Below are 19,113 nucleotides of genomic sequence, written 5' to 3' on the forward strand. Positions count from 1 at the left end.
GGGGGGGGGGAGATATTACGAGGCCGGCACAATTTGGGCTGGTGCCATATTCCTGTTCTTGAGGAAGAGGCACTAGCAAGGTGGATCGGATGAGTTTGGACAACATAATTTCCGGTTTCTTGTCGAGCACTATAGTGAAGAGACATCAAGATAGGAAATGCAATACAACAAAGTGAATGGAACGCAACAGAGTAGATAAGTTGAAGACAGTAGGCCATTTCACAAGCATACAGAGATTTAAGGAGGTAACCCCGGTAAAGCGGAAAATCGACCCCAAAATATTCATTGCCGAGTTGTTAGCCCGCATAATCATTCCCTTCGCTATCATATAGTTCGCTCTGGTTGAATTTGTTAGAAAGAGCCTTGAGTCCTGCGGTAATCAGGCACACTAAAGAAACACAGCATTAAGAGAAGACGATACGTGAAAAATCTTTTGCATTTGTGGCCAACAAAAGAAGTATATCACTAGAGTCCAAATGGATAAGTTTCGCCCTTTCCAAGGGGCGTGTCGGGCTGGATGATTTCCAAAGGTTCAACAGCCCGGGTCTTATCAAACCAAATATAACCATCAAACTGTTTGTGAAGGAAGGCTTGCGAGTAGTGCGAGGCGCGCTCTGTGTCAGGGCGGTAGATGACTCCAATGAAACGCTGTAGGCGTTGCTCAGCGGCGATAGCTGAGCGCAGAGAGGGATCTATGCGGTCCTGACGCAGGTCGAGCACGAAGCGTGGTACCCCAGTATCATGGGCTACAATCTCCCAACTGTCATCCCGGGATGGACGGACGGACATGACCTCCATATCATCATCCCACTCATGGGCCGCTGCAACGGTGCCAGTGTGAGTTCCGCATCCAAGAATGGTCACATTCTCGCGTCCCAGTCGCTCACGACATAGTTGCCCAATGTTGAGCTCCTTTCGACGAAAGCCCATGCTTGTATAACGCGCATCCCCGACGTGGGAATTGTGTGCCCACACAATGGCTTTCTCTCCCTCATTGTGCTTTAACAGACGTTCCAAGGTTTCAAACATGTGCATGTCGCGCAGATTCCATGAACTTGCTGAGCTGTAGTACATTGCTTTGTAGTACTTCTCCGCGTCGCGAACCAGGTGGGCATTCTGTTCGCCGCTGTGATATTCATCACCATCCCGCGAGCCGATGTATTCAAGACGTCGCTCCAAAAGGTCTCCAAGCATCTTCATAACTGGGGCTTCACAGTCTTCCATGCCTCGAAGGGATGCTAGACCATATGAAGTGGGATCATCGACCCAAGGCTCTAGACACCCATACCGCTGGCGCGCTTGCTTGCTTGCCTGTGGGTCTACTCGGTCCAAATAGTCGATCACAGCACCGATAGAGGCACCCATGCTGTACAGGTCCAGCCCGTAGAATCCGGCTCTTTGCTCGGGTGGGAGGCCCTGATTTCGATCACGCATCCATTCAACTAGCCGTTGCATCTCGGAATTTCTCCACATCCAGGTAGGAAATCGCTTGAATGGTTCATATCCTTTCGCACTTCCTCCAATTTGCGCCTTCGGGCCTGGACGCAAGCGCACATATCGGTCGATGGCCTCTGCATCCGGCCAGTCAGCTTCGACCGCGACCATGGTATAGCCGTGTCGCTCGATGAGTCGCTTAGTTATCTCGGCGCGTGCCGAATAGAACTCGGATGTTCCATGACTGCCATCGCCTAGAAGAATCACTCGGTTACCTGCGAAGGTATCAAAGTGTGATGCGAAAGTCTTGTCTTCGATTACAGGCAGGGGCTGCACTGCTGAATTAAAAAGCTCCTGTAGTTGAGGCATCGTTTTCGTAGTTCGGAATATAGACGCCAAGCGCATGGACGGTTAAGCTGTGATTGGGATATCTTCGCGCAGAATATCTCACATAGATGAACATGTCGAGCACTGAAACGCCGGAGATTAGCCACGGCATTTCTATTCTTCTTTCATCAATACAACATATCCTCTTTATTTCGCGGGACTTTTCCCAGCGAATTATTCACATTTCAGTAGCTAAACAGTCATCATGACTTCATCGTCGAAGGCAAAACACAATACTTCAATTCCGATGATAGTGGGATAAATGACACCCGAGAATAAAATCTATAACAAATGCAGTGGTCCAGGTTACTATTTTTCAAACAGAACACTGCTAGGCAAGGAATCATTCATCCCAGCAACTACGCATATGCCCATCCTGTTTCGAAGATACATACCTCGAGAATGGCTCTCCCAATCAGCAGTCCGTCACCGCGCCTAGACCGCTTTGGACAAGCCATGGAATCCCTTTACGGGAGTTTTAGCAGCATCGAAGACCCAAAAACCTGGACTCCACCACCAAGATCAGGCGGCCATCGGGGGCGATACCTATGGACAGATGCCTTTGGGGTTGTCAACTTTCTCACAATGCACAACGAGTATAAGCGAACTGGCAATGACACCATTGGCGATGACCGTTATCTGATACTGGCTACTCGTCTGATTGAGACTGTCCATGATATTCTAGGTAGAAATCGAGACGGTCACTCAAGACTGCTAGGAGCAACAGACGCGAACCCGCTAAGCGGTGGATTGAGGATCGGCAAGACAGATGCTCGTGGTCCAGATGGCGATGGGCAGTATCACCATTATCTAACGGTTTGGATGTTTGCATTGAACCGGATGGCCAAAGCATCGGGAGATTTAAAGTACAACAGGCAAGCCATAGAGCTGGCAAAAGCGATACACCCAAAGTTCTTTGTTGATCGCGCGGCAGCTCGGCCGAGAATGATATGGAAAATGAACATGGATCTAACAGAGCCAATGGTTAAGTCAGAGGGGAATCTTGATCCGATTGATGGCTTTGTTGTTTTTCGACTGCTGCAAGATACAGCCATGGAAGCAGGCGACGGTGCGTTCTTGGCCGAAGAGATTGACGACTATAGACGCACGATGGAGCGAAAAGGAGAGCACTTTGTTTCAAGTGATCCTCTGGATCTGGGTATGACTTTATGGACGGCACATTGGTTTTCTGGGCGAGAACGCTGGGCTGCTGACCTGGCGGGGAAATGCTTCGAGCAGATATGTCAGTCACTCTTGTGACTATACCCGCGAAGCAACGTAAGACAATAAGAACCAAGCTGACTTGGGATGTTTCCAGACAATCTGTTCGAGATCAATCAATATTTGGAGCGCAATATCCGATTTCGGTTGGCCTTCCGCGAGTTTGGGACCTGCATGGGCATCCAATGCCAGTCAGAGGTAGACGCGGAAAAAGAACGCACAGTTGATTTGAAATACTACTCCGATGCCATCATTGCTGCTTGGGATCCATACATGCAGCTATCCATATCCGATGATCTGACACCAGAGGACTTGCGGCCTATCACGCGGGTGATGTATGCGTCGGCGTTAATTCCAGGGGGTAAGTCAAACGAGCCCCTACATATGATGAGTTAGGTATTTTGACACGTTCGTCAATCCCAGCATTTCAAGCTGGATTCCTGGGACAGGAACCAACACCAACACCTTAGCAATGAACAAAGTTACATGCGATGAAGGAGCAAGACAAGCAGTCATTGGCATCAATCAGGGCCCGCAGGCCCAGGAAAGAATGTCTATAAAACACAAAAAAGAAAAAGTCTCTCAGAGAGTCTTGCAATATGCTTTTCTACTAACAGTTAGGACAATTCCTCCTCGGTCTTATAGCTAAAATAACAATGGTAAGGAGTAGACATTCCGGGATTATCACACTACAATGTACAATAGTATCCATGCAAAGACCCGACGCCTAAAGGCAGCCAAAGCATGAAAGGTACCAACCACTTTTCCATGTATAACCAGGAATTTCAACGCCAGGATGAAGACCACTCGAGCACTTCTCCATGCTTAAAAACAATGCAATCTATCATTATCATTCGATATATTCACAGCTGCTGAGAAGCAGATCTCGCAGACAAAACAGATCTCTATACTCCCGGAAGTCCAACCACGTCTCTCAATGGTGCTATCCGTCTCGGAAGAATATAGATGGCATACACAGCACTCAAAGCAATGAACAGACCAGACCACTAAAGGAATTGTTAGCCAACAGAAATGTAGACCGTGATATGATTTTGCCCAAGAATGCACGCACCTTTTCTAACCAAGTGTGAAACCAGATCGCGGTCATGAAGAGCATCCACCAGTCCAGGCCAACAACACCCCAAACAAGACGGAGTGACCACGTTCTCGCGAACCCGCCAGTCTCGGTTGAATCGACCACCGGAGTACTATCAGCATCACTGGCCTTGCGCTCACGTCCCGCGTCCCCAGCGGGACCAGAACGTGACAAACATGCGGGTGCGCGTGCGCTAGCCCCGACCGCCTCAAATGCGAGGAGCCCTGTGGCCAGAACCAGCATCAGCACATGTCCACTGATATCATGTCCACCTCTCCATGCACCACCAGCGGTTTTGCACGTGGCTGCTGTGAATAATGTTTCCAGGTCGGTTGGGCTACTCTGCCCAGCGGCCATCTTCCCGACTTCCTCGAGAGCCTGTTCACATTTGCCGCCTGTGGCCACGAAACCGCGATCAATGATTGCCGGCCCGAAGAACCATTGTGTTGCAAGGTACCATATTGTTGTCGCGAGTGCGTAGCGTAGAATGGCTTGGAGGGTGCGTCGGAAACGTGCTTCTTGCTGTGAGGAGGATTCCCGGCGAGATGAAGAGTAGAGGGGTTGGAATATGAGGAGCGAAACAAAGGCAGCTGTGGTCCATAGCCATCCGACTTTTACGAAGTAGATATTGAAGATATTATTCTTTCGAGCGAAGTAGTTGACAGGGCTTTCGGATAGGTGCAGGTCTGCAGCCAGGGATGGGGCCATAGGGCTTGCAGGATGTGGGGAAGAGCCGGACAAATCTCTGGAATGGCGCGCTGTTGGGGATATGGTTGAGTACAAAGACCCGAGTAATAATGTTGCAGGGTATATGAGGAGAACAGTCGAGAGGAGGGTGACGGGTCGCGCGGTAGTTGTGGCCATGGTTGTAAGCATAGAGTGGGATTCGAGCAAATGGAAATGTAGTGGTATATTATGAAATACACGGTGATGATTCAATGGCACATTCAAATATGACCACAGAGCATAGTTGTTGCAATTGGGAAGGTCGAAGCAGGATAAGTTGACGATGACCTGGACAGATGACATCAGGGTTTGCCTGCCGAGGCTGCTGCATGAATGCCTCAGGCGTCAAACCAATATCAACCTCTTCTCTTCAATCTGAATCACCGGATATGTATACAATCAATCTCCATGAGAAGAACACCAAACCTGTGATTATGTGTGCTCTGGCTGCTTACTTATTTTCGTCATATTCAAGATGCACCACGAGCTGATATATATCTGGTTTTGTGGTTACCACCGAATCGCTATACAACAGATTGACATGAAGTTCAAAAAAGCGCCATGTCCATCGCCAAGCAAACAATCCTGCTCGAATCAACTTAGATATTACATGTATCTCGCTAAGCTGAATATACAAAAGGACTTCGTCTGGGCTAGATGTCCTGTTTTGGAGTTGTTCTACGCATAGGTAGATATTTTATATGTTTCGTGAGAGTATTTTGCCTCGAAGTAGGACTTTGCTGGTTTGAAGTTGAGTTATTTTCCTACTGCTGGCAGGAGTTTGGGGGTTAGGGGCTGAGGGGGGCCTCCCCGTTGGCAATGTAAGAATCTTAACTCTGTATACTGGAAACACTGTATACGTATATCGAATCTCACAATTGCGAAATGTCAGACATGGATATAGATTTCTATAAGCTTTGAAATGCCGTTCACTTTTGTAGTGGGCCTCCATCCAACTGTGGGGTATTTAACAAGCCCTGGATATCAAAGAATTCAAGTGAAACCGAACAAAAACCAAATGCGTCAACTTTCATCATAAAAATTTATCCTTGGTAGATCTTTAACCGAGTGCCTGCATGGCCAACTCAACACTGAGGAAAGGGGTTAGCTCAAATCCTAGAAACACAAGCATCATAAAGGAGCAGAGTAAAGGGCAAACATACGTCAGGAATGTTCCGGCAGAAACAGGCATAGCTCTCAGCAGAGTAGGGCCAATACCCTTCCAGAAACCACCGAGACCCTCAATGGCATAGGTCTTCTTGAAGCAGTCGCGCATGTTGCTGAACTTTTGCTGCGCGCCGAATCCATCGGTCTGCATCTTACTCTTGATAACGTCGAACGGGTAGCTGGAGAGCCAGAGGACCTCACCAGCTAGACCACCGTAGATGGCAATCTTTGCCTTGGAGAGATCCTCACGTTTAACATTGTTACGCTTGGCATCCTGATTCATCAGGAACTCGAAGGCCATGAACCAGGCACCGTAAGCCTGGGCCTCACGGAGGAGAGTAACCGCTTGGCCGCGGTAAATACCGCGAAGGGCACCGCCCTGTGCGGCCAGCTTGCTCACACAGTCGATAGGACCTGAGTACAGACGGCCAGCGCCGTGCGGCTGTGCCTGCAGGCGAATACGGACATGCTCAATTGGGCCTGACAGCACGGAGTTGGTGAGACCGGCGAATGAACCAGCCATGTAGTACTGGGTGTAAGAAAGGGTCGAGTCGGCATATTTCTTCTTGTTCAGCTCTTCCAAACGGCGACGAGCTTCATGATAGGCGCCAAATTGGACAGACACCTGAATTGGTTGGTTAGAGGAGTTGCCAATATTGGACCTTGGCCGCGGGGGTAACTCACGCAAGCACCGATACCGATAAGCGGGGTCAGTGTGCCCTTATAGAAAGCTGTGGGACCTTCCTTCTTGAAGATCTGGGTTGCGCACTCTAGCGCACTCTTGTACTGAGTGGTAGTTTGCAGGCGCACCTTGACAATGTCTGCCGAGTTGTTAACCAATGCCTCCTGAGATGTGCTTTAGGCAGATCACATACCGAAGGGTTGACCTAGTTTCTTGTTAGCAATTGCTTTAATTTTGCATTTTTGATATTTTGACCAAGAAAACAACACTCATGGCAAGATTCTCATCTCATGATGTCCATGGCTTTCCCCCGGAATTCAAACAAAGTAGGGTGCACATACCGAGGAGAACCTGGGCCATTCCACCCGCTGCGCCCGCGGCCAGATCCTTGACGGTGCGGAGGGCACCGCCGCCCTTATCCAGACTGTCGATTACCTCGGTCTCCATGTCTCAAATAATTCAATTGTAACGACCAAAGGTACAGACAGGGACACAATCCGGAGACTCCAGACTTTATATCAAGCCCGCTTATCGCTATTGCGCCATCTGCCATCTGATTGGATCAGGATGCCGAGACACGTGACTTTACCGGCGGACATTTTACATAAGCATTTTGATCTCCACAGCTGACCAAAGCGGTGACATAAGCTACGAACTTCTGGAAAGGGAAAAAAGTTGACGGATCCAGATGTGGATAGACTAATGAATGATGCATCGTCGGCCAGTCTGCAGGGTAAGTTTGCAGTTGTGAAATCTTGCGACAGTATCTAACTAACAGTACAGCTATCGCGTCGGGCTGAGTGGTCGAATTCAGCCTACCGAACACCCACTTTAACAGCTCTCACAATTCGACGGACCTTACGGTTGTCCGCGACGCGTTGGAACTCGTCGGATCCATCGAATGGAAATAGTGATGGGACTGCTTCAAATAAAGCACCGGCGAAGCCCAAGTTCGGCAGCCGATGGGGCCCTAAACAAACTACGCCATCGGCGGGCCTGAGTCTCGCAGAACAAGCGATGCGCCAAACCCTTGTCGCCAATAGTCAACCGCCGCCACCAGCACCTGCACCATCGCAACGGAGACAGTCGAATCAGCAATGGAACTCAGCGGAATCAAACCAACAGAGGAAACCGTACGTGCGGCGCGTGGGACCTCGGGATAATCAAGATGTCTCTGTCGGATCAAGAGAAACGTCACGGAATCAGGAGAGAAACATGTCCATCCAGGAGAAGAATCCATTTGAAGAAGAGAAGCCAGGTGGTAACCTGAGGTGGTCAAGAGACACCTCACGGAATCAAGGGAGGAACCCGTCCACTCAAGAGAAGAATCCGTTCAAAGAAGATAATTCAGGCAGCTACACGAGTTGGCCGAAAGAAACCGCGCGGAATCAGGAGAGGAACCCGTTCACTCAAGAGAGAACCTCGTTTGAAAAAGAGAATGCAGGTAGCTACATGAGGTGGCCCAAAGGCAACTCACGGAATCAGGAGAGGAACCCGTCCATCCGAGGAAAGAAACCGGCATTTGAAGAAGAAAATCCATTCGCCCCTCAAAAGACCCACAGCAGATTTCAGGGCCCATTCCAGAACAGGGCGACTAGGGACCATCCAATGGCCCATAACGACTGGAACTGCCCTCAGTGCATGAAACATGTTTTTGCCACAAAACAAGTGTGTCCATTCTGCAAAACCTCTCGACCCGGTGACGCCCAGCCAAAGCTCCGAATTACTAGAGAATATAGCGATTCTCCCGGACCTTCACAGTCCAGACAATCCCGTTCCCCTTCTGAGTATACTAGAAAGTTCCAGCGATTGGGGGATTCAGTTTTGTCTGATTTGGAACAAGACGCTCAGCCAAGTACAAAAGAAACTAGACAGCGCGATTCAGAGAAATCTGACCGACCCCGGACAAAGGAGGAAGCAGAAGATTTCAAGAAGAACCAGTGGTCTTGGGATATGTCTGCACTGGAGCAACTAGAAAACCTAGAGGCCCAAGAACAGCCGCAGCCGAAGCCTATGAAGCGCCGTGATGGACGCAGGGGACGTGGGAGCGAGTCTGATGGGGCCGACTTTGATTCGGAAGATCGCGAGCGCCTCCGCATAGAGCGGAGACGCCAGCAGAAAGAAAAGGACGCCCAAAGGGCTGCAAAGAAGGCCGCCGCGCTGGCAGCACCGGCTCCTCTCTACCTGCCCGAATTCATCAGTGTTAGTAGCTTGGCCGATGTCATTGGTGTGCGGCCGGCGCAATTTGTGCAGCGAATGGCGGAGATGGGCTTCGAGGAAGTCACATATAGGGATATTCTTGATGCAGAAACTGCTGGATTGGTGGCAGCCGAATTCAACTACGAGGCCATTTTCGACAGCGGCAAGGAAGATCTATACGCTGCCGCTGAACTAGAGGACACATCTGATCTACCATCTCGGCCACCTGTGGTCACTATTATGGGTCACGTTGATCACGGCAAAACCACCATCTTGGATTGGCTGCGCAATTCATCTGTGGCAGCATCTGAACATGGTGGTATCACTCAGCATATTGGTGCATTCTCCGTAATGATGCCTTCCGGAAAAGCTATTACCTTCCTTGATACCCCCGGCCATTCTGCATTCTTGGAAATGCGTCGCCGAGGTGCCGATGTAACCGATATTGTGGTGCTTGTGGTCGCCGCGGACGACAGTGTTAAGCCACAAACTATCGAGGCAATCAAGCACGCTACCCAAGCCAAGGTTCCCGTCATTGTCGCCATTAGCAAAATTGACAAGGAGGGCAGCAACCCTGATCGAGTTAAGGGTGACCTTTCTGTTCATGGTATCCATGTGGAGGATTACGGAGGTGACGTTCAGGCCATCGGTGTCAGCGGCAAAACTGGACAAGGAATGGTTGAACTGGAAGAAGCCATCGTCGCGCTCTCGGAAATGCTCGACCACCGCGCAGCCACCACCTGTAACGTCGAAGGCTGGGTAATCGAGGCCTCTACAAAGAGTTATGGCCGCGTAGCATCCGTTCTGATTCGACGTGGAACCTTGCGACCAGGCGATATCATTGTTGCCGGTACCGCGTGGGCTCGTGTTCGCACTCTCCGGAATGAAGCCGGTGTGACCATCAGTGAAGCCACGCCTGGAATGCCCGTTGAGATCGATGGTTGGAGGGAGCAACCAGGTGCTGGCACCGAGCTCCTACAGGCACCAACCGAGCAGAAAGCCAAGGACGTTGTGGATTACCGCTTGGAGAAGTCCGATACCCAGAAGATGGGTATTGATATGGTTGCCATCAATGAGGCTCGTCGTGACCTTCTCGAGAAGCGCAGGCGCGAGAAAGAAGAGGAAGAAACAACAGAGGAAGTGGAACCAACTGGCCCGAAGTCGGTCAATTTCGTCCTCAAGGGCGATGTAGACGGTTCGGTGGAGGCGGTCTTGAACTCCGTTGCAGCAGTCGGTACCAACGAAGTCTTTGCCAATATCATCCGTTCGGGTGTTGGCCCTATCAGTGAATTTGATATCGAACATGCTGGCAGTGCCAAGGGCAAGATCATCTCATTCAATCAGGCCATTGACCCTAATATCATGCGTATTGCAGAGACTGATGGTGTCGAAATTCTGGACCACAACATCATTTACAAACTGATTGATGACGTCAAGGCCATTCTCAGCGAAAAACTGCCTCCGACGGTCACTATGCGTGTGACCGGAGAAGCCGAGGTCCAGCAGGTTTTCGAGATCACTGTCAAGGGACGTGAAAAGACAGCCATTGCTGGAAGTCGTGTGCGCAACGGTATCATCAACAAAACTCGCAAGGTCAGAGTGCTTCGTGGGGAGGAGATAGTCTACGATGGTAAGCATATCACAAGCAGCCCAACACAATTAACTTGGGATTAAACAAACTTTCTACAATAGGCACAATGGTTTCCCTCAAAAACGTCAAGAAAGACGTCACCGAGATGCGCAAAGACACAGAATGTGGTATCGCTTTCGAAAACTGGACAGATTTCGCACCTGGTGACCATGTCCAGTGCTACGAAGAGATCTCCGAGAAGCGCTATCTGTGAGATATTCGCTCTGTGATCTGAGGATCTGTGCGGTCGTCATGACTGCTTGTATTATTTGTTTGGATCATCTCACACTCTCCATTCCCCTCATGAGCTTCATCCAAAATTTGTATTATATTTTCCTATTTCTCTCGACATGGTTGACTTGCATTCAAGGTCTAGGCGTTGTTGCATCCCTATCTACTAGGGAACGGAAGAAAAAAGCATACAATCAATGTAATTAGGGAGGGTGCTGCTTTTGCAGTGCATGTGTAAATGTTCAAATATCATGGCTAAATGGCCACATTGTCTTGTCATTCATGGCTTTTTTACTAAACAAGAATAGTCGACTGCTTATGCGACCCTGTTGATAACGCAGGACTTCGACATGCTGGGACTATAGCCGCTGCTTTGCTGAACTCGTGGAGGACTGTTGAAGTCGAATTCTAAACACATCCAACTGGATTGAGATGATGAGACACGCTGTATTCAAAGTATATCATATATTGGCTCTTTGATATATTCGTATTTCAATGCCGAAAGATATAATATCCATTTGATCCAATGCGCCAGAGCCTCTGGCCTTCCCATCCCGAAGTAATGCACACGAATGTCGAAGGGGAAAGAACAACATCAAAAGGAGATGCTGAAAATACTACAACTGATATAAAACACCACCAGCTTCCGCGAACTTCCGCTGATACTCCTTCAAACTCGCCCACTGGCTCAATTCTTCTTGATCGCGCTCATAATCACTCAAATAGCTCATAGCGCGGCCGTTCATTTGCGGACTAACACCGTCGACGGGACTGCCTGCATCACCCATGGGAGAATGACATTCCAGTCGGACAAGCGTCTCGATGAATGCGTGTAGGTAGGACTCCGCCTCTGCGGCGGTGAGGATGTGGAGGCCTGGCGGCGCGGCTGTTGGTGATAGTGATGGTGCGGCAAGGGTTGCGAGGTTTGGGATTTCGGTGTTAGATTGATTCGGTCGGTGGGAGAGACTAAGGAGGGTGGATGCTACTTGGCGGATTTTATTGGTCTGCGAAAATGCTCCTTTTGTCAGTTTCATACATGATAGATAGTGATCAAGGGGAACATACAATGCTTGCGCCGTTTGGCTCCATGTTCACTTCGTTCACTGTTCGTAATAGCACGAAGAGATCTTTGATGACCAGTTTGCGCTCTTCGGCCATCATGCGGCAGATATAGTCTGTTTGCGCATGAGGTTGAGCCTGGGTGTTGGTTTCCGACGTGGCTGTACCAGTGGGAGTCGCATTCGCACTCGGTGTCGAATTGGGTCTTCCTTCGATTTTGATATGTGGCGTGGTACTGCCCGGGGTCGTAAATTTAGGTGACTTTCCATACTTTGAAAAGGTCTCGAAAAGGCTCCAGTACTTCTCGACCAGATAGGACCTGGTGCATAGCTGACTAGCGTAGATATTGGCTTTCTGGATCTCATACTGTATAGCACGTCGTTCTTGGTGGATATGATGATTCGAGTAGCTGAAGATTGTATCATCTCCGCCAAGACCTGACAAACCCGCCGGGGATATATGAGAGATGTGTTTCGGATGTTGGAGAGACAACTCAGCAGGAACATTGATAAGTGCAGATTTTGCTTGCTTGAGACAGTCCCAAATGCAGTGGCGCTGGTGCTCCCAATCGAAGACTTGACCGCTGCCGAACGCAATTTCCCACGCTAGCAGGGTGGTGTATGAGCTGTAGACGCGGACATTTGCGTTGAATCCGACTAACTGTGAAACTCGGTCGGATGGCTGCGACTCAACATGTGTTGAGAATAAAAATTCATCGTCGATCTCCAGCGGGAGTGGTGGATAACGGTCCGTTGGTGTCTCTGGAGGAACATGAACCTTAATATCTGAAGAGCCCATCTGGAGTAATGTCTGATATCCGACAAAGGTGACATAGAACAGACGCCGGCCGAGCTCTTGAGTGATGAGGTCGACACCTTGGCTTTCCGTGAAATTATGTGCTGGTTGATCATGCACCATTACTGAGGCCGATGGCATTGGGCTGAGGGGTCCTGATGTCGAGGATGGACGGTTGGTGGTGGTCGGAGATCGGCACAAATCATACACTTGGAGCATGACTCGGCATTCCGACAGGTACACACGGCATCGACGCATGTTGTAAATATATCCGGCACATATACCGACAAAATAGCTGATCGCTGCATCGTAGACTGTGGCATTGCGATCAAGGTATCCGATCCCGCGGGCTTGAATGGCAACGTCAAGGCACCGCTTTACTAGAGCTATAGAATTGGGGAAAGCGGTGCGCTCGGCTTCCGTGTTGAGTCGGAGTTTAGGTCGCCGAGGGAAGGAAGCCACTAGCAGTCCAATCATTGATGCCAGAAGTGCCAAAAATGTGTGGTTGGTGACATCTTCCCGGCGTTCAAAGGCTGCTCGAAAAGAAGGCTCGTGTGGAATTGGGACCAAAGGATGGATGTAAGTAAAAAAGTCATCCAGCAACATCTGAATTGTGTGCAAAGAACATATCGATTCCACCGAAAGAGGGGACGATGCAGGTTGAGGGTTTGTGAATGGCGTTGCTAGGGGAGTCGTCGTCGTCGCCGGCGACAGATAGTCTGCAGGGCTCGGCGACGCTGTATCTTCAGGTTCCCGCCTTTGTTTCTTAAACGCCTCTGCATGGCGGTTAGGAGGCCCGCGGCGTCTGCTTGGTCTTTCATAGGTGCATGGAATATCCAAGCTAGCGCACGACCGACAAGGCGGTCCACCAGTATCACACTTGCATGTAAATCAGTATTTCCCCCCCCCGCATATTATGATAAAAGAACCATACCTTCACTTTCCGGATACTACAGGCATCACAGGCCTTGCGCAGCCTAGTTTTCAAGTCCATCGGTGAGCAAATTGCCGAGGTGACCACACCTCGAGCTGTCAGGTCATGTTTAACCGGCCCAAGACTATCTGTACATCCAGACTCCAGGTTTAATTATGAACCGGAAGAATGCCAAAATCCGAGTGCCGAAAGTCGGAAATAAACCAGGAACTTTAAAAGCTGAAGCTCTGGGGAAGAGATCCGGATCTCAGCTTCGGGGTCCGGGGTCACACTTCCGAATTGCTAAGCGGGTCAAACCTCCAGGGGTCCAGGGTCTGGAAATCTGGGGCACTTGAACTCTGCTAAAACAACTATCAAAAAGATATTTCCGATGATTTGTTTTCAATGGATAATTCTGAGGATCATATTGTGAATATATTCGCAATAAAGAAAACATGTCTCGGATGGTGGTGCAATCACGTGCCGCTCGTAATCCAACACCTGAGCTCCAGACCTTTTTCTATTTATATTTTTTACGAAATTGACAAGGCACAGGGAATTACAATGGGAGTTATCGAGGATCATTGGACTGTGATCAGTCCCTCCCTAAGTAGTGACACAGAAAAGGGGCGAATTAGGAATCAGAAATGGAAAATTATATGCCTGTTGCAGTAATCTCGGTCACCCGAAAGAAATATATCGTTCACAGGTCATGGCATAATATCGTCACGGTATTGCTCACCAATTCGACTGGACTGCTGGTTGATAGCTCGCCGCTTGCGTTCGATGTCCGTCACCCAAAGTGCAGATCCAGCAGCCGTGGTCATCAAAAATAGCATAGAGAAAGGAGGAATCAGTTGGAGGATCAGAGCCACCGTCCCAAACCTAGAGTGTGTGAGATCTCATATCGACAGAGGAAATGAACATGACTCACGTAGTGTACTGCAGCTGGCGCCGACTAATACTTTCCTTTCTCTGCTGCTTGGACATATCCAACAGGTGAAAGTAACGCCAGTGATGCAAGGGACCGGCACGATAGCCAGTTAAAACTAGGAACATAGGAGTTCCGGCCACCGGAATGAAGATAAGCGGAAGCAGAATGATAAACTCAGCGATCTGCCGCAACGAAAATGGAGAATACACGGCACTGGTGGTCGGGGTGCCCAGACGCTTGGCCGGGTTGCCGGGCTCGGGATAAATGACCCGCGAGGTGGTGACAAGCTCCTCCTGACCCTCATTCACCAACACTGCATCGAATATATCCACTAGAGTCTCGTCGACAAAGAATGCCTCGAAGAGTGCGGCAACAATCGCAGCTCCTTCACCAAGCACCAGGAATGCCCCACTCACCCATGCTGAGTTCCCCTGGAAGATGGCAAGGAAGGCAACCTGGGGTAGGTAGGTGAAGAAGAAGAGGATGAAGTATATAAATGATGAGAGGAGGACGATGGGGAGAAGGCGGGCCTTGAAGAGAGGCCATAGGAACCGATTCGACGCAAAATAGTAGATTCCCTGCTTAGGTTAGTAATGAAGCTTTGCAAACCCCCCAAAGCAACATACCCGAAGGGGATACAGCCAAGCAGCTCGACTGGGATCCAGGAGTTGCGACATGACTTTCAGGTTCACAGGTTCAAAGAATCCCTGCCAACGGCGATGGACGAATTCGAAAGCAGGCAGCAGCTTATCGATAAGATCTCACGTGATTCGTGGATATCAGTCGGAATGACTAAGCCGGTACTATTTCATCGAGAAATTTTTCGCCGAGCGCCCTTTTCCTTTTCTTCTTCACATAAACTGAATTCCTCCCTATTCACTCTGAACTTTTGTTACAATCACTGTTCTGGAGGGGAAATGGGAGGAAAGACCAAATCTGCTGGCTTACCCCAAACTCTTCTACTCAAGTGTGGAGCGTTTGGAAATATATTCAGCTGTACATTCCTCCTTTTCAAGCCTCTTTGGGTGTTTGGAACCTTTATTCGAAGTTCAACGTTCCTTGGCTTAAACCCGATAGTGACGAATTTCATTCACAATATGCTCCAGACTGTGTACAATGACCGTTGGCTGTAGATCTGGAGCCACGGCATCCTTCCATCCTGCACCAACGCGATCAACCCATATAGCTTGCATGCCTGTAGCGCGCGCCCCGACAATGTCGAAAGGGTTGCCGCTAATTAGCCAAAGTTTGTTCATCTGCGATGGGTCTTGGCCTGTCTGCTTCGCAAGGTGCTCGTAGCTTGCCTTTGATGGCTTATATTGCTGGACTTCGTCTACGGTGACGATATCTTGGAAGACGCTCGCGTGCGGCGAAAGGTCCTTGGATCGTAAAACCGAGTTGTACACCATTGCTCTCGTCCCGTTCGAGAATATTACGGCTTGGATGGTTGAATCGGTAGCTATATGGGTCAAAGCTGGATCCACGTCAGAAAACGTAGAGAGACTGTCGTAAGCTTGCATCAAGTGTTCGATGTTGTCGTTGCTCAGCTGCTCGTTGTTGTCGGCCAGCGCGTGTAACAGGGAGTTACGTGTGATAGCTGAAAAATCTTCATATCGGCCTTTTGATCGTCAATAATTTGAGCCCCAAGCTCGGAAGTGTTGCTTGCCCATGCTATTTAATCTCCATGTGTACTCCAATTGATACCGCCTCCAGAGCGCGGAGATCGACTGCGCCTTGGCATTGTCGTAATTTTTCTCTAGTTGTTTGACGATTGATTCAGTTGAGAGTAAAGTGCCATATAGGTCAAAAGCAACAACTGTCTTGGCTGTCATGATGTTTCATAATTCCCGATGTCAAAAAGCAACAAAGTTTTGACCGTCCTTGAAGAATGTGGAAGGATGATGTCAATATTCCGTGGGGCAACACAGACTTGACTAACATCCTCTCCGGGCCAAGCTATAGGGTCAGGAATTCTCTCCCCTAATCAAGTCTCAATGACTTCCAATGAGAACTATGCTGTATTCCGCGAATGTCTGTCTAATGCCATCGTGGCCCGCTCGGAGAAAAAACCGAAGCCAACGCGACGGAAGCCAAAGGGCAAGCGCACCGAGCGCAAAGACGTAACAACAGCGACAACAGTCTCAACCGAGAGAGCAGACCCGGAAGAGCTCGCCGAATTTGTTGATGTACATGCACCCAGCTAGTCCAACCCAGCGCAAAGCAACCAGCCCTCAGGCCCAGCAAAACATACACACCACAGCCAACAACTAACAAGGCCCAAAGCTAACATCCCCAGTTCCTAGCCTCAGAAACCTTCGCTACCTTCCCAGCATCCCTCCAAACCCTAAGCTACGCAGCTATCCAGCATGACCCAACCCTATCAACCCTCTACATCCCCCCAGACACCGACACTCCCCTCCCACGCGCCACACTCGAAACCTTATTCTCCCCAATCCCAGTTAGCGTAACCGACTCGCTACTAGTCTACGGTATAATCCCCGATGCAGCAGACCTATTGGATTTCCTCGCACCTGTGCTGGCAGAGTACACATCGAGCGTGACGACTGGCCCGCCGGCGTGGGCGAGTACGCGCGCGGACGCGTGCGAGATCTGCGAGCGCGACTGGATCCCGCTCTCGTATCACCATCTGATTCCGCGTGGGGTGCATGCGAAGGTTGTTAAGAAGGGGTGGCATGATGAGTGGATGTTGAATAGTGTGGCGTGGCTTTGTCGCGCTTGTCATAGTTTTGTGCACCGTATGGCGAGTAATGAGGAGCTCGCTAGGGAGTGGTTTACTGTTGAGAGGATTTGTGAGAGGGAGGATGTGCGGGATTGGGCCATGTGGGTTGGGAGGGTGAGGTGGAAGGCAAGGTAGAGTACGGAGTAGTTGAGGTTTATTTGTGGTTATACTATTAAAAGCTAAGGTGTCTATGTACATTGCGAAGGGACCAGAGAGGCTCAAACATGTTATTCATGGCTCAGCCTGAGTGTAGCATTTTATATTAACTTGTAGTTATAAGTAAGGAACAGTTCAACATAGAAAGAAAAACAGAAAGAATAGTCCGAATGAAAGAACCACATGAAAGAAAGCCTCCGATTAAAAAGATGAAACAGTCAATTTCCTCCCAATACACAGTTAATTCCGAGTAACAGTGGCAGTAACAGTCTCAGTAATGCGATCTGTAACCGTTTTTGTCTCGGTCTGAGTCTCAGTGATCGTGATAAAGCCAGACGGCGTAACTGGATTAACAGTAAGTATGCCTTGGCCTGGTTGAGAGGTTGTGGTGGGAATGTTGGCATCCATGGCATATGTGGTATCTGCTACATGTATAGTTTCTGCTGCCCCTGTAGAAGTCGATCCATCCAACGTCAGGTGAACACTTTTTGTGGAAGTGACATGGGTTGTCGCAACAGGAGCAGTCTCACGTGAAGTGGTCTCACTAAAGGACGGTAACAACGAAGGCACGGTATAAGGTAACGATGTAGCCGAGTAAACGGTCACTGGAACAACACTTGTGGAAGTGACGTGGGCTGTCACGACAGGGGCAGTCTCAAGTGGAGCAGTCTCACTTAATGACGATGGAGCAGATGGCAATGTTGTCGAGTAAACGGTTAGTGGAATAACACTTGTGGAAGTGACACGGGCTGTCACTATAGAGGCGCTCTGACTTGAGGGCGGCAACAACGAAGACACAGAAGAAGGTAACGATGTACTCGGGTAAACACTCGTGGAAGTGACATGAGCTGTCACCCCAGGAGGAATCTCATCTGGGGACGGCAACAACAAAGACGAAGGAAGCGATGGTGTTGCCGAGTTAGTGGTCATAGGAACAACTAACGTTGCACTGGCATGACTGGTCTCTATAGGCGATCCATCCACACTCACGGTGCTCCCGGTTGAGGACGGCAGGATCGAAGACGAAGAAGCAGGTGATGATGATGATGTTGGGTAAACAGTCACACGAACGACCGACGTTGCAGTGGAATGGATAGTCACGAAATTCAAAGATGTAGTTGTCAGCTCATCAGACGGTTCTACCGTTGGATTTGCTGACGACACCGATGAGTTGTTGACGCTGGGTGCGTGGTGAATGACGCTTGTCGAGAAGAGACTTGGTGCTCCTTTGGTCACATATACGATCACAGGCTCGGTGACGGTCATCAATGTCTTGGATTCTGACGTGGGAAGCTGTAGTGATGTAGATTGTGCCTGCGTAGCCTTCGCTGGCTGGATGGGATTGGAGGTTGGGATTACCGGTCTGGACGTGGAAGAACTGCTGTTGCTTGCCCCCCCTGAAGGTGCAATAACTCCAACCACTGAGCTGCTAATTGTGGGCAGTGTAGGAACCGTTGCAGGCTGTATAGTAGAGGTTGAGATTGGTGGTGTGGCCGTGGTAACTTTGATGCTGGTTACTCCACCTAGAAGCGTAGCCGATGAAGATTGGGATGGACTCGGTATCACCAAGGAATCGAGGGAGGATGTTGATCCTGGAGTATTAATAGGTAATGAACTAGTTATGGGTGATGAACGCAGCATTCCCGGGGTTGTGGATGAGGATATGAATCGCCGAGTCGTAGTGGACGCATGGGAGGTGGTAGCTGGCTCTGGAGTTGTAGTTGGCTCTGGAGTTGTAGTTGG

General features: G+C 49.6%; 11 protein-coding genes across 11 annotated transcripts; 3 read left to right on the forward strand and 8 right to left on the reverse strand.

The window, feature by feature from the left end:
• Window positions 1-465: 465 nt before the first annotated feature.
• PEX2_086130 (putative erythromycin esterase) lies at window positions 466-1,803 on the reverse strand (the record flags this gene model as incomplete). Its single annotated transcript, XM_016745883.1, has 1 exon — window positions 466-1,803. One exon carries the CDS (start codon window positions 1,801-1,803, stop codon window positions 466-468), a length of 1,338 nt encoding a protein of 445 aa, XP_016602330.1.
• A 420-nt stretch (window positions 1,804-2,223) lies between these two features.
• PEX2_086140 (uncharacterized protein) lies at window positions 2,224-3,512 on the forward strand (the record flags this gene model as incomplete). The annotated part of the gene is made up of 3 exons (XM_016745884.1): window positions 2,224-2,980; window positions 3,140-3,403; window positions 3,466-3,512. The coding sequence occupies 3 exons, from the start codon at window positions 2,224-2,226 to the stop codon at window positions 3,510-3,512; spliced, it is 1,068 nt and encodes a 355-aa protein (XP_016602331.1).
• A 435-nt stretch (window positions 3,513-3,947) lies between these two features.
• On the reverse strand, window positions 3,948-5,002 carry PEX2_086150 (putative inositol phospholipid biosynthesis protein Scs3; the record flags this gene model as incomplete). The annotated part of the gene is made up of 2 exons (XM_016745885.1): window positions 3,948-4,049; window positions 4,115-5,002. 2 exons carry the CDS (start codon window positions 5,000-5,002, stop codon window positions 3,948-3,950), a joined length of 990 nt encoding a protein of 329 aa, XP_016602332.1.
• A 922-nt stretch (window positions 5,003-5,924) lies between these two features.
• Window positions 5,925-7,160, reverse strand: PEX2_086160 (uncharacterized protein; the record flags this gene model as incomplete). Its single annotated transcript, XM_016745886.1, has 5 exons — window positions 5,925-5,955; window positions 6,028-6,656; window positions 6,716-6,852; window positions 6,907-6,918; window positions 7,055-7,160. The coding sequence occupies 5 exons, from the start codon at window positions 7,158-7,160 to the stop codon at window positions 5,925-5,927; spliced, it is 915 nt and encodes a 304-aa protein (XP_016602333.1).
• Window positions 7,161-7,419: 259 nt separating this feature from the next.
• On the forward strand, window positions 7,420-10,756 carry PEX2_086170 (translation initiation factor 2; the record flags this gene model as incomplete). Its single annotated transcript, XM_016745887.1, has 3 exons — window positions 7,420-7,446; window positions 7,497-10,542; window positions 10,605-10,756. The coding sequence occupies 3 exons, from the start codon at window positions 7,420-7,422 to the stop codon at window positions 10,754-10,756; spliced, it is 3,225 nt and encodes a 1,074-aa protein (XP_016602334.1).
• Window positions 10,757-11,390: 634 nt separating this feature from the next.
• PEX2_086180 (uncharacterized protein) lies at window positions 11,391-13,104 on the reverse strand (the record flags this gene model as incomplete). The annotated part of the gene is made up of 2 exons (XM_016745888.1): window positions 11,391-11,777; window positions 11,839-13,104. 2 exons carry the CDS (start codon window positions 13,102-13,104, stop codon window positions 11,391-11,393), a joined length of 1,653 nt encoding a protein of 550 aa, XP_016602335.1.
• A 1,146-nt stretch (window positions 13,105-14,250) lies between these two features.
• PEX2_086190 (EI24 domain-containing protein) lies at window positions 14,251-15,151 on the reverse strand (the record flags this gene model as incomplete). Its single annotated transcript, XM_016745889.1, has 3 exons — window positions 14,251-14,425; window positions 14,475-15,052; window positions 15,101-15,151. 3 exons carry the CDS (start codon window positions 15,149-15,151, stop codon window positions 14,251-14,253), a joined length of 804 nt encoding a protein of 267 aa, XP_016602336.1.
• A 387-nt stretch (window positions 15,152-15,538) lies between these two features.
• PEX2_086200 (uncharacterized protein) lies at window positions 15,539-15,994 on the reverse strand (the record flags this gene model as incomplete). The annotated part of the gene is made up of 1 exon (XM_016745890.1): window positions 15,539-15,994. The coding sequence occupies one exon, from the start codon at window positions 15,992-15,994 to the stop codon at window positions 15,539-15,541; it is 456 nt and encodes a 151-aa protein (XP_016602337.1).
• A 108-nt stretch (window positions 15,995-16,102) lies between these two features.
• Window positions 16,103-16,306, reverse strand: PEX2_086210 (uncharacterized protein; the record flags this gene model as incomplete). Its single annotated transcript, XM_016745891.1, has 1 exon — window positions 16,103-16,306. One exon carries the CDS (start codon window positions 16,304-16,306, stop codon window positions 16,103-16,105), a length of 204 nt encoding a protein of 67 aa, XP_016602338.1.
• Window positions 16,307-16,468: 162 nt separating this feature from the next.
• PEX2_086220 (HNH endonuclease) lies at window positions 16,469-17,349 on the forward strand (the record flags this gene model as incomplete). The annotated part of the gene is made up of 2 exons (XM_016745892.1): window positions 16,469-16,660; window positions 16,771-17,349. 2 exons carry the CDS (start codon window positions 16,469-16,471, stop codon window positions 17,347-17,349), a joined length of 771 nt encoding a protein of 256 aa, XP_016602339.1.
• Window positions 17,350-17,610: 261 nt separating this feature from the next.
• On the reverse strand, window positions 17,611-18,636 carry PEX2_086230 (uncharacterized protein; the record flags this gene model as incomplete). Its single annotated transcript, XM_016745893.1, has 1 exon — window positions 17,611-18,636. The coding sequence occupies one exon, from the start codon at window positions 18,634-18,636 to the stop codon at window positions 17,611-17,613; it is 1,026 nt and encodes a 341-aa protein (XP_016602340.1).
• Window positions 18,637-19,113: the final 477 nt, after the last annotated feature.

The sequence above is a fragment of the Penicillium expansum genome (genome assembly GCF_000769745.1).
Source record: "Penicillium expansum strain MD-8 chromosome Unknown contig287, whole genome shotgun sequence".
Taxonomy (NCBI): domain Eukaryota; kingdom Fungi; phylum Ascomycota; class Eurotiomycetes; order Eurotiales; family Aspergillaceae; genus Penicillium; species Penicillium expansum.